Genomic DNA, 14,216 nt, shown 5'->3' with positions numbered 1-14,216 from the left:
GTTTGGTTTTTCTAAAACCAATTTATTTTTCTAGAATGTATAAAAAAAAATTTCCAGGAATCCTGTTATGGAATCAAAGGTTTAAAGTTGGGGTGGTAATGAGACCTTCTTCAAAATGCCGGTCTAGTATTGTCAAGCTGTTTTAAGAGAACAACTGGAAAATGACCCGGTTCCTTTTTGGTTAATGCTTTATTTTGGGGGCATTCCTCCCAAGACCATCAGAACAGGGGAAAGGTCCCCACGAGAGGAATCTGACCCCTAAAATTCGTCTCATTCCGTAGCTGAGTCAGGCTGTTCTCTGCTTGTCTCTTCTCTTTAACTGAGACTTGTGTGTTCTTCTTGTTCCAGTAGCAAAAAAGGTGACAACAAAGGAGTCATTTACAAACCGGCCATCAAGAAGGAGACTGAGGCCCATGCCTGAGGCCCCAGAACTCCCAGGCACATCCAAGGAAGGACTTTGCTTTGGGCACTACACACTGTGGCTCCCTAGACATTTGAAATACCTGAGGGTTCTCTGAAGCTCAACCCACAAATGCCCCAGACCCACGGGGGGCCTTTAGGTGGGTGCCCTGCCATCCTGATGCCACGGCCACTGCCCGTACGATCTGTGGATGGCAAGAGCTCGCCAAACAGGCAGGAACTCTGAGCTGTCTGCTTCAGCTGTGTGAGACCATGAGGTTGTCTGGATTCTGGGGCCACAAACCAAGTCACCCACTGGGGGCTGTGATTGGTCAGGAAACACTTTCATCCAGGGATTCACTTGAGTGTGGTTTCAAGGATCCTGGCAATTCTGAGTCTTGTCCAAGCTTTCAGACCAGAATGTGCACTCTCCGCTTAGATTTTGCTTTTGAGACTCAGTTTCTTTCCTCAGGGAAGGGATTGTTGTCTTCCTCTGATTTCCTTCTGCTATGACAAAACTTTTGGTCTGACCTTACACCTGGGAGGAAGAATGATATAGGAAGGGTCAAGGTGTCAGAGACAAAAAGAAAACAAAAGATATTCTTTGAAACACAGTAGCGGCATTTCCAAAGTCCTGTCCTTTGGATCAAATGCACTGAATGGGCCCGAGAGAGACAGAATGAGAAGACACATAAGGTCTGGAGGAACTCACGCTGGAGTCAGAACTGTTGTCAGAAGTCGTCAAGTCTAAGTGTGAGAAGGACAGAATATTAAGCCCAAGCCCAACCTCCTGTCAGCGGCACAGTTATGCTTTATACTTCACAGACTTTATAAATAATTAGGCTATTCCTTGAAAAGTGTTGTTACTTTCTCTCTCCTAGAGTAGACACGAGTTCTGAAATGACCCAAACTGCTTTTGAATCTAGAGAAAATAGGCAGAAGCAAAATGACTGAAGAGTTTTGTCTCTTGCCCAGATTTCATTTTGGCCACTTCTGTGGTGTCCCTACTGCCAATCTAGAATTGGGATGTACCTACTTCCCTGACTTTGAGGATGTTGAGTCATGGCTTGGTTAAAATCTATTTTCAAGCTATGAAAGCAGGAAGTTATCTGTGCAGGGTGGGGGCACCATGGTATTTAGGGACCAATAATAACGGAATGTTACAAAGATGCTTCATGATCTTCTACCCAAGCCATAGTTTCTGAGAAGACTTAACTCTTCCATAGATATAAGAGTCCCTGGAGACCAGTTAGTTCCATGACTGGGAAGGAGCCTCTCCACCACCAACCTCTCCCGGCCGGCACCTTGCAGTTCACAGAGAACTTTCGATTCCTGGTCTCATTTTGACAACATGGAATGTCCGATCAAAGCACAGGTTTCTTTATAACATCTTTTCCTTCTACTCCTCCCTCTCACTCTGAGAACAGTCTTCTCCCTTCTCTACCATCATGACTTTTTGTAGTGGTGGCAAGCCCCATGGCTTTGTAGCTAGTTTGCTAAACAGAGGTGCAGAAGACCTAATGAACACTTGGACGTGTGTGTGCACAGGATCTCTGACAGCCTCGGAGCCTGGGGCGGCATCCTCACCTTGCCATTAGCATGCCTGATGCTGATCGAATGACAGCAGGGACAAGCCTCATGACATAGCATTGTGAATTAGGTGATGCTTCCTTGGCCTTGGCCCAAAGTTGCCAATCAGAAAGCAACATAAATCACTCCAGAGTCCTGGGACTATCTCTCTACCTTTTATGGACAAATTTTGCAAGAGAACAAAGAGACCATTGTACCTGGCACAACGGCTGTTCATAAAAAGGGAGATTGACTAGGCCATGAAAACAGTGGCATTTTCTCCTGCCCTGTGGCTGAGATAAAGCAAAGCTAGGGAGGCAGGCAGAAGGCTCCAAGAATCAACACTGTCAACTTCCTTGCTAATCATTATGGGGCTCCTGGGGACCAAGCTTGGAAACTGGGAAGGCTCTCCTCAGGTTCTCACTCATTCCACCAACACCAGTCGCCACTGAAGGAAACCAGCACTGTGGCGTGTGAAGTTCCTCTGCCTCACTCGCACCCCCTTGAAGGCCCAGGTGCTGGGCTGGGTGCGCTATAGGTAGAGATCACAAAAACAAGGCCCATGTGGGAAAAGGGCAGGGAAGGCCCTGGCTTCTTTGTTTCTTACTAATGGGAGAGTTTGAGTCTCTTTGTTCTGTTTCTTTAGGATCATCTGGTAAAAATAGTAAAAACTTACACCTGTTTCCTTAATAGACATTCTAGGATTTTGCTGCATTGATTATTAATCCCATTTCAAGTTCAGACCTTAAATTCTTCTCCCCTTCACTAAACTCTCTGAAGGCCTCCTGAGCACCACTGGGAAGCACCAGGGTCTGCAGCACCCCTCTGTCCCTGTGCCTCGGATGGACCATAGGCCACTATGATGATGGTCTGTTTAGCACTTCTGTATTTATTGTAAGAATGATTGTAATGAAGACATAAACTATAAATATGAGAAATCATAAATAAAATGTTTTTCACATCAGACTGATTTTTTTGGAGGTGAGGTTAAAGCATTACTGTTGGCAAAGCACTCTGTAGTCCCCGGTCTATGGTGACAGGTAACTGATCAGAACAAGTAATGTCACTTGACTATAATGTCTTAGGACCTGGCTCCAAAGGAAAATACACTGATGTACTTAATCATTTTACTGAGGATGGAGGCCCATAGTGTGTGCAGCCCTGGAATCACATAGCTGCTTAGCGAACAGAGCTGGGAAGTCTGGAATAATCAGGGAAAGGCTCAGAGAGAAGCGGGTATCTGAGCTGGGCCTCAAAGAAGAAGTCAAATTTGAACAGAAGGATGGAGAGAGGGAGGCATTCCTAACTAAGAGGACATGAATATAAAGACTGGGCCTTATGTCTCTCTACTTCACTGGGTATTGCACTTAGTAGGTTGGAAGCCTCTCTTGGTTGCCTGTTACCTATTTTGGATTTTTTTTTTTTCTCCCAAAACATGCTATCATCTTCCATACAATTTTTTATCTAAATCCAGATTTCACATTCTGGTTTGGTGGAAGAGGCAATCCTGTAGAGGTTACAAACAGGTACCACCACGGTTTGTTTATTTAGAAAAGCTTCCAATTTTCATTGCAGTTGCCCAAGGATGGAAACAGATGAACTGTCCAAGGGTAATTTTGCTCTAGTAGGTTTAAAGCAGTGGGCCCGGCTTTAGAATAGCAACATTATAAACCGTCCAGGTTCTGATGGTGTCTTCAGTCAGAACACAGGTATTTTTCAGTTCGCCCCCTTTAGCATCCTTCAGAGGTAAGGACAGGTGGAGCAAGGCACCCACAGTGCCTGAGCAACTCTCATTCCTTTGCACCTGCTCCCACCCCCCTGGGGCTGGGGTGGCAGGGGGCGAGGTTGGAGTAAGCAACAGAAATCATCTCCCCTCCCCCACCCCCTGCCTTCCATACCCTTGCTCCCCATTCCCTGACTCAAGATTCTTTGGGGTTGATGATCAGGGGTATGTGGTGGCAAGAGCCATGGATTGGCAGGGGAAACTCAAGTCTTCCCTCAGGCTGGCCATTACCTCCTCATGTAAATCCAGCGATATGGACAATCTAGAGCACATAGGCGGATAGAATATAAGACGATACAACGCGAGACAGGTGAAAATTTAAAGTTATGGTAGCCACACACCCCAAAAAGGAAAAAAAAAATAGCGACATCAATTTCAGTAATATATTATAAAGCCCAGTAGATCCAAAATACTATAACTTCAACATGTAATCAATATTTTGATAGGAGATAGTTTCATTCTTTTCTCTGCAGTAAGTCTCTGAAACCTAGTGTGTATTTTAAATTAACAGCACAGCTCAATTCAGATGCTAAATTTTCTTGAAAATATTTGATCTGTGTTTAGGTTTCACAAAATTACAGTGGAAAAAGCAGATTCACATGCCCGAGTTGCTCCAAACAGGCTTAAAAGTTTTCCAAAACCTGAACCAATTATCAGCTTTTAAATTGAAATTGATTGAAGTAAAATAAATCAAGCTTTTTCTCACTTTCATCAGACACATCCTAAGTGCTCATAGCCACACGTGGCCAGCGGCCAGCACAGCCACTGTGCAGATATGGACCGTTAACCTTTTCCTTTGACATACCCTTTGGGAGGGTTAAACCTAGAGAGCTTTCATGCAAAATGCACCTGAGAAGAAAGCTTTGGGGGCTGAGGGATGGGAGATGAGAGATAGAGGATGGGGGAATTCAGGCAGCTGAATATGGAGGATGGAAGAAAAGAGGGCAGACAGAAAATCAGGCCAAGGTGAACAGACCAGCAGACCTTAGGCACAGCTCCCCTTCTCCTTATACCTCTTTTTGTAGCTCCATGGGGGTTCTCCAGCCCTCCCTGCCCTGGCTATGTCCCTTGGCCAGGCCCTGGGCTCCAGGTGCTCAGCAGTGACTTGACCTAGAGCATTCTGGTGCCTTTGCAGGAGCTTGAGCAACAGGCATGAGGGTGCCTGGTTAACTTGTTGGGGGACCTTGCTGCAGGACCCTGGCCAAGTGCCAGGTGCTAACTGTCCCCCTAACAGCCCCCTCCTGATCTCCTCAGGGTCTGAACATTCCCGCTTTGTCTCCACCCTTCTGGAGCTGGCCAGCCTGAAGGGAGCAAATGCCTGAAACCTGAGTCTCTTGAAATGTCAGCTGAGCTCAGTCCCTCAATTTGGAAGGAGTTGCAAGTTGCCTTCCGTCAAGGGTGGGGAAAGTTATGAGGCAAGAGGAAAGGAGACTTCTGCAGCTGCCTGCTGGGAAACGGAGTTGCCATCTGCGTCCACACTGTGCACAGCCCGGCAGGGGTGCATGAACCCTCTATGGTCCTCTGGCTCAGACTCAACTATGACAGGGTGGGGAGAAGGTGTGAGGCCCAGACAGTGCTGGAGAGGAGGGGCCCCATGCTCTACCTGTGCCCTGTCATTTTAGAATGACTGGGTAGGGATAAGGGCCAAAGTGCTTTGTGATATAGAATTATTCACCATAAAAAAAAAAAAACTATTAGACCAGGCCAGCATATCGTTATGACTGCAGGTCAATCAGGGATTCAGTAAGCCTCCCACTTGTATATTCTAGACTGCACCTTCACTCAATTATCCCACAACCCAGGGAAAGAGGAAACAGAGCCTTTATAAGTGGGAAACCAAACAAGGGCTCTGGCTCTGGGCTAAGTGAAGGTCCCACAGCTCCTGCAGCTCTCTGATCCTCAGTGACAGGATGGGGTCTGCCCTTTGCAGCTCCAGTGACATGGAAACATCTGGGAACAGAATTTTCCATGCTTATCTCAATCATGCCGCAACCTCACGAAGCCCCAAAGGCTAAAGACACTAAAGGCATTTGTGCCAATGATTTCTGGAAAGTCAACAACAACCTCCTGCCTCCAACCTGCTTAGTAATATTAAATCCTGGCCTCTGTTCAGGAAAAGTCTGACCAAAGATTACCAACTCCAAGTAGACAAAGGAGTCAGCTCAGCTCCTGGGATGTTACCCTCACCTCACCCTCAACAAACCAAATATGTCCCAAGGATACATTCATTGAACTTTCTCTATTCCTAAGGCTGAACTGGAGAGAAGGAATAAATACACACATGCACACACTCTATAATTCCATTTGTATAAAATTCTAAAAAGTGCAAAATACATTACAGTGATAGAAAGCAGATTGGTGGTCGCCTAGGGATGAGGTGGTGGGGGAAGGTGGGGGATGAAGGGATTACCAAGGGGGCACGAGAAATTGGTGAGGTGATGGATATGTTCATTATCCTGATTGTGGTGATGGTTCCCCCCACAGGTCAAGACAGTTCAAATTTTACACTTTAAATATGTGTCATTTATCTTACACCAATTATCCCTCCATAAAACTGTAAAAAAAGGAAGAAAAAGAAAACCCCCTACACCCAGCCAAATGACACCCTGCCCCGTCCTGGCATTTCCATTGAGAGCTTATCTCCTGATCCATCTGGAAGAAGCCCGGCTAGAACTGGCACCTTCCCTGGGACCCACCCTGTGGGTGGGAGCCCAGGAAGGAGTGTGATGTCTATTCACATGGTCAGCTATGACCTCTTGATACTGTAAGTGAAAGTCATTATTTCTGCTTGAGTTCACTAGTTTCAAATATTAACTTTTAATTACGTGCAATGAAGACAACAAACACAGGGCTATGGGTTCAAGGACAGATTTAGACCTCTATAGGAACTCTGTGTCAGTGATGACAGAGTCTACTGGCTTCTCTGCAAGAATCAAAGACTCTTGTGGTGAGGCAGGTAACAAACATAACCAGTGAGTTCATCTGCTGAAACTAGTTCCCCAAGCTACCTAGACATCCAACAACAGACCTCATGCATCTTAGCTTCTTTCCTTCCCAACCACCCAACAAATAACCATTTGCAAAGTTTTCCTAAATGAAGTACAATCTTCCCATGGAGAACAAGCATGGTTGGGAGCTTCTCACTTTCCCTGGGTGAAATCAGAATTAATCTCCTGTGATACTGTGATGTAGTAAGAAATATGTATGTGGTATTTGTCCCCAGTTCCTGGCACAGAGCTCCCAAATATTATTCATAATAAGCCCCTTTAAGGTGTACCTAAGTTTATGCTAAAGAGGTGATGCTTGGAGGATAGGGGGATGGTTGCCGGAGGAACCAGCCATATGATTAGAGGGCTGGAACTTTCAGCCCTACCCCCTGACCTCCAGGAGAAGACTGGGAATTGAATTCAATCGCCAATAGCCAATGATTTAATCAATCATGCCTACATAACAGGACCTCCAGAGAAACCCTAAACTATGGGGTTCAGAGAGCTTCCAATACATGGAGGTACTGGGAGGGTGGTGCACCCAGAAGAGGGGATGAGAGCTCTGTACCCCTTTCCCATACCTTGACATATATATCTCTTTATCTCGCTGTTCATCTGTATTCTTTATAATATCCTTTATAATAAACCAGTAAATACAAGTAAATGTTTCCCTGAGTTTTGTAAGCTGTTCTAGCAAATTATCAGACATGAGGAGGGAGTCATCAGAACCCACAATTTATAGCCGGTTGGTCAGAAATACAGGTGACAGCCTGGGACTTGCAACTGGCATCTGAAGTGGGGGCAGTCTTGTGGGATTTAGCCCTTAACCTGCAGGGTCTGTTCTAACTCAGGGCAGTTAGTGCCAGAAATGAGTTAAATTATAATCTCATTTGGGGAAGCAAGCAGAAACCACTAACCATAGTATATAGAAGAGCAGCCTGTAAAGAATACTATGTGCCCATCAACAGAAGAACGGCTAAGCAAACTGTATATCCAAAAGATGGAATACTATTCAGCAAAAAGTTGTAAATTATTGATAAACAAAAAACATGGATGAATCTCAGAAAATTATGTTGGATGAAAGAAGTAAGCCACAAAAGAGTACATGTAGTGTTATTCCATTTATATGAAGTTCAAAACAAGTGAAATTAATCTATGGTGATAGAAGTTGGAACCAGTGGTTGCCTCTGTGGAAGGCGGGGTGGATTGACTAGAAAGGAGTGCAAGGGACCCAGCTGGAGATCTTGATAGGGGTGGTGGTTACACATGTGTATCCATTTGTCAAAACTCATCCAACTGTATACTTTAAATCTGTCCACTTTATTGTATGTAAATTATTCCTTGATTTAAAAACATATATGCTAAGGGGTAACAGTGGACAAAGCCACTTGCTTTGAGTCTAATCAGGAACGATTTCACAAAGGGTAACATTTGAGCAGGACCTTGAAGGAGGAATAGGATGCTTTCTTTCAGGTTGGAACTGAAAACAAGAGCAAGTATGTGGAGGTATAAGAGAGAGCTCAGGGATGTGCTTGAGACTGTCTGGGAAAGGAAGATAGGGGATGGTGGGAGGCAGGAAAAAGTGGTTGGGATCAGACTGGGAAAGGCCTTGAATGATGTGCATTTTCTAATAAGGACAACAGAAATCATGGAAGCGCTTATAGTTTTATCTGATTACTTAAACGATGTATGCTCATTAAAAAAATACAAATAATATATGTATAAAGCCAAAAGTCCCCCTTAATCCCAAAATAAGCATTGCTAACAATTTAGTTTTATCTTTCCAGCCTTTATGTCCCGGTGTGCATATTTTAGTATTCATTTTTAATAAAATGGACTAATAGGATACATATTGTATGCTCTATAAGGGCTAGGATCGTGCCTGTCTACGTTCACTTTCACATTCTCAGTATCCAGCACAATGTCTGGCCTAATGACAATGGCCTGGTGAATGAAAGAATAATCTATACCTTGCTTTTGTTTTCTAACATGTTCCAAACATCCTCATTCTTTTTAATGGCTATAAAGTATTCTGTTCTTTGAGGCAAAGCTCTACTGACAGACATTGTTGCAAATTCCTTACCATTACTTGAATATATTTCAATAGGATAAATTCCTAGAAAAGGAATTGCTGGTTCAAAATATGCACACCTCAAAATTCTTTTTCAGTTGGTTCCTTTTTCTTAATTTTATTATGTTAGTCACCATACAATACATCATTGGTTTTTGATGTGGTGATCCACGATCCATTGTTTCCGTGTAACACCCAGTGCTCCATGCAGTACGTGCCCTCCTTAATACCCATCACCGGGCTACATCTCCAAATTTTATAGATATAATGAATTATGCTAAATCACCACCCAAAGGGTTGTACTAATTTGCTTTCTCACAACGTGCTGCTTCCACCATACGTTCAACAATCCTTGATATTATCAATCTTTTTCATCTTTGACAATCTGATAATCTAAAAATTATTTGCTTGTTTTGTAGTTCTTTTATTAATAGTTTAGCATTTTACGTTATGTTTATTGGCTATTACATTTTATCTGTGAATTATCTGTTTATGTCCATGGATCACTTCACTAAATCAATCATCTTTTTTTATTTATAGAAGCTTCTTATATATTACAGGTGGCAACTCTTTGTAGTATAAGCCAAAGGTATTTCTCCCAGTCTTCTTTGTTTAGGGTATCTTTAGCTGTTTTAAATTTTACGCAAATTTTTTCTCTTTGTGATTTATAATAAAGTGCTGAGAAATACTCTATCCACCTTAAGATTATGAAACTACAGTTGACCCCTGAGCAACACAAGTTTGAACTGGGCTGGTCCACTTACAGGCAGACTTTTTTCAATAAGCATATTAAAAAATTTTTGGAGACGTGCAACAATTTGAAAAAGCTTGTAGACAAACTGCATAGCTGAGAAATATCAAAAAAATTAAGAAAATGTTAGGTATGTCATGCATAAAACGGATGTAGATACTAGTCTACATTATCATTTACTTCCATAAAATATGCACACATCTATTATAAAAAGTTAAAATTTATCAAAATTTATGCACATATGAGAAAGGTAAACAAAGATGCAGTATTAAATCTTCACTGCATAAAATTTACTGCAGTACATACTGTACTACCATAATAATTTCACAGCCACTTCCTGTTGCTATTGAGGTGAACTCAAGTGTTGCAAGTATCCACTTAAAATGCTGTGTGATGGTAATCATCTCTGCATGATCAATTCACCTCTCCAGTAAAACTGCATCTCACAGTAAAAAGTGAGCTCTCCCATTCTCACATATTTTCCATTATGTTCACTGCAAAAGTGTAAACCTTGAGTAACACTATGGGACCCCTATGGAGTGCCCCTAGTGATGCTGGAAGTGCTCCTAAGAAACAGAAAAAACAGACATTACAAGAAAAAGTTGAACTGCTTGATATGTACCATAGTTTGAGGTCTGCAGCTGTGGTTGCCTGCCATTTCAAGGTAAATTCATCCAGCGTAAGGACCATTGTGGGGGGGGAAAGGAAATTCACGAAGCTGTCACTGCGGCTATGCCAGCAGGTGCAAAAACCTTGCACTTTTTTGCAAAATACCTTTATCTTGTATTGAAAATGCAGCTTTTATGTGACTGCAGCATTGCTCTAAGAAAGGCATTCCTGTAGACTCTAATATGATTTGAGAAAAAGCAGTCATTATATGACAACTTAAAGCAAAAGGAAGGTGAAGGATCTAAAGCTGGAGAATTTAATGCCAGCAAAGAGTGGCTTGATAATTTTAGAAAGAAGTTTGGCTTAAAAAGTGTCAAGGTGGGGCGCCTGGGTGGCTCAGTCAGTTGAGCGGCTGCCTTCGGCTCAGGTCATGATCCTGGGGTCCTGGGATCGAGCCCCACGTCAGGCTCCCTGCTCAGCGGGGAGCCTGCTTCTCTCTCTCTCTCCCTCTGCCTGCCTCTTTGCCTATTTGTGCTCTCTATCAAAAAAATAAATAAAATCTTTAAAAAAAAAAAGTGTCAAGATAACAAGAGAAGCAGCTTCTGCCAACCAAGAGACAACAGATGAGCTCCTACTCACCATTAAGAAAATCACTGTTGAGAAAGAATATTTGCCTGAACAGGTTTTTAATGCAGACAAAAGTACCCTATTCTAGGAAAAAAAAAAATGCCTCAAAGGACATTTCTTTCTTTCTCTCTTTTTTTTTTAAGATTTTATTTATTTGATAGAGAGAGACACAGCAAGAGAGGGAACACAAGCAGGGGGAGTGGGAGAGGGAGAAGCAGGCTTCCTGCTGAGCAAGGAGGCCGATGTGGGGCTCCATCCCAGGACCGTGGGATCATGACCTGAGCTGAAGGCAGACGCCTAACAACTGAGCCACCCAGGTGCCCCCGAAAAGACATTCCTTAGTAAAGAATTGAGCACTAGGATTTAAGGCAAGAAGAATAGGCTAACTACTGTTTTGTGCAAATGCAGTCAGCTTTATGGATGAGGACTGTCCTTATCTATAATGCTACTATAATGCTACTAAAGCCCCAAGCCTTGAAAGGAAAAGATAAATACCAGCTGCCAGTCTTTTGGTTGTATAAGAAGGCCTGGACGATGAGAACTCTTTTTCTGGATTGGTTCCATCAATGAGCCTGAAGTCAGGAAGTACCTTGCCAGTAAGTGACTGCCTTTTTTTTTTTTTTTTTAAGTTTATTTATTCTTTTGTAATCTCTACAACCCAATATGGGGCTTGAACTTAAAACCCCAAGATAAAGATTTGCATGCTCTTCCGACTGAGCCAGCGGTGCCCCAGTAAGTGACTGCCTTTTAAAGTTCTTTTTTTGGGGGGTGGGGCAGAGGGGCAGAGAGAGAGAGAGAATTTTAAGCAGGCTCCATGCCCAGCACAGAGCCTGATGAGGGGCTCAATCTCAAGACCCTGAGATCATGACCTGAGCCAAAATTAAGAGTTGGACACTTAACTGACTGAACCATCCAGACGCCCCTAGAGTTCTTTTGATAGTGGACAATTTTTCTGGCCACCCAGAACCCCATGAGTTCAACAAAGAAGACATCAAAGTGGTTTACTTACCCCCAAACACAAACAATGTCTCTAATTCAGTCTCAGATCAGGACCTTTAAGGCTCATACTGTCGACACTATGGAAAAGAATCCTGATAGGGAAAATATCATGAAAGTCTGGAAGGATCACACCATCAAAGATGCCATAATTGTTCTAGGAAAAGCCATAAAAGCACCAAGCCAGAAACAATAAATTCCTCCTGGAGAAAACTGCCCAGATGCTGTGCCTGACTTCACAGGATTTACAACAGAGCCAATCAAGGAAATCATGAAGGAGACTGTGGATATGGCAATAAAGGTGAGTTTCAAGATATGGATCTTGGAGAAACTCAAGAGCTAATACACATCACATCAGAGGAATGAACAGAAGATGACTGGATGGAGATGAGTGCTCCGGAACCAGTGCCAGATGATGAGGATGAGGAAGGAGACACAGAAGAAGTTGTGCCAGAAAACAAGTTGACGTTAGACAATTGGCAGAAGCCTTCTGATGATTCAAGACTGCTTTGACTTCTACAACATGGACCCTTCCACGATTCAGGCACTGAAACTAAAGCAAATGGTGGAAGAAGAATTGGTACCATAGAGAAACATTTTTAGAGAAATGAAAAAGTCAGAAATTATGATGTATTTGCATAAAGTCACACTAAGTGTGCCTGCCTTCCCTCCTGCCTCCTCTACCTCTTCCCCCTCTGCCACCCCTGAGACAGCAAGACCAACCCTTCCTCTTCCTCCTCCTCCCCAGCCCACTCAGTGTATAGATGATGAGGGTGAAGACCTTCATGATGATTCACTTCCACTTAATGAATAGTACTAATCATCATGCCATACAGTCAATAAACTTATCTGTTGTGTTTGTGTCTTCATATGAAAACCTAATAACTGCAGGACAAGAACTGTGTGAGATATTTCTGTGTCACCATTACCAGCATCACCCAAGGGTTCATCACATAGAACATTGCGTATGAGACTGGTATGGAAGTGGACAGCCCATCCTCACATAGGCATAAGGTGAACGATAGTTAATATAAAATTAACAACGTGTTAGTTTTCTGTTTTAGAACTTTGCTTTCAATAATTACAGTATGCCTCTCATAACTGGAGAAACTGCATGTCAACCTATCATCACAAGTAGTTTTTTAAAAAATATAACAATGTTTCCAATACTGTATTATGAATAGGACTATAATACTGTATGTCATAAAAATTTTGTAACAATTCATTCAGTAGTGTGTTGGCTAGGCTACCATAAAGCAATCTTATTGATTACATAAAAATATGATTACCATAAAGCAATCATATTGTTGCTTCTTCATTATCAACGCGTTGTTATTCACTATCCATGAGTTGTTATACCTGAAACAAATATAACCTTTTCACATTATCTTTTCAATTTTGATGTCTAGTGTTAAAAATACATATAACATCTACAGTGTTTTGTATCATATAAGAAAATATTGGGGCGCCTGGGTGGCTCAGTTGTTAAGCGTCTGTCTTTGGCTCAGGGAGCCCCGCATCGGGCTCCCTGCTCGGCGGGAGGCCTGCTTCTCCCTCTTCAACCCCCTCTGCTTGTGTTCCCGCTCTCGCTGTGTCTCTGTCAAATAAATAAATAAATAAATCTTAAAAAAAAAAAAAGAAAATATTGATGTATATACTGACAAGACTATTCATCTTGTAAACACACAACATAAACTTAGTGTTAATAAATATAGTACAGTACTATAAATGTATTTTCTCTTGTGATTTTTTTAAAGATTTTTTTTTTTTTTAATTTGAGAGACAGAGCTATAGATGGGAGGAGGGGCAGAGGTAGAAGGAGAACCAGACTCCCCACTGAGCAGGAGCCTGAGGAGAGGCTCAATTCCAGAACCCCGAGATCATGACCTGAGCCAAAGATAGATGCTTAACCAACTGAGCCATCCAGGTGTCCCTCTTATGATTTTTTATTTCATTTTATTTTATTTTTAAATGTTTATTTATTCATGAAAGTCAGAGAGAGAGAGAGAGGCAGAGGCAGAGGGAGAAAAGCAGGCTCCCCGCCTAGCCAGGGAGCCTGATGCGGGACTCGATCCCAGGACCCTGGGATCATGACCTGAGCCGAAGGCAGATGCTTAATTAACCATCTGAGCCACCCAGGCGCCCCCCTCTTATGATTTTTTAAGATAACATTTTCTCTAGCTTACTTTAAGAAAACAGTATGTAATACATGTAACATATAAAATATGTGATAATCATCTATTTATATCAGTAAGGCTTCCAGTCAACAGTAGGCTAGTGGTAGTTGAGTTTTTAGAGAGTCAAAAGTTATGCGTATACTTTCAACTACATGCAGAGTGGGTAGGGGGATCAACACCACTAACTCCCGCATTATTCAAGGATCAACTGTATTCTAATTTTTTTCTAGTTCTTTTATAGTTTCAC

At 42.6% G+C, this 14,216-nt stretch overlaps 1 protein-coding gene across 8 annotated transcripts in view; it reads left to right on the top strand.

Moving 5' to 3' along the window:
• The window catches only part of CA12 (carbonic anhydrase 12), a 57,472-nt gene extending 54,538 nt beyond the window's left edge, over positions 1–2,934 (top strand). For 3 of the 8 annotated variants that reach the window (XM_044918159.1, XM_044918158.1, XM_044918157.1), the window contains one exon: positions 352–509. In XM_044918159.1, coding sequence (XP_044774094.1) covers positions 352–421 — 70 coding nt within the window. In that variant the 3' untranslated portion in view covers positions 422–509. Of the gene's footprint in view, positions 1–348 lie in introns of all 8 variants that reach the window. The other 5 variants (XM_021693952.1, XM_021693950.1, XM_021693954.2 and 2 more) reach the window with 3 other exon arrangements.
• The last annotated feature ends 11,282 nt before the right edge of the window (positions 2,935–14,216 follow it).

This window comes from Neomonachus schauinslandi, chromosome 9, assembly GCF_002201575.2.
Source record: "Neomonachus schauinslandi chromosome 9, ASM220157v2, whole genome shotgun sequence".
In the NCBI taxonomy this organism is placed as follows: Eukaryota; Metazoa; Chordata; class Mammalia; order Carnivora; family Phocidae; genus Neomonachus; species Neomonachus schauinslandi.
Note: the sequence above shows the minus strand (reverse complement) of the source record. Positions and strands in the feature narration are given on the sequence as shown.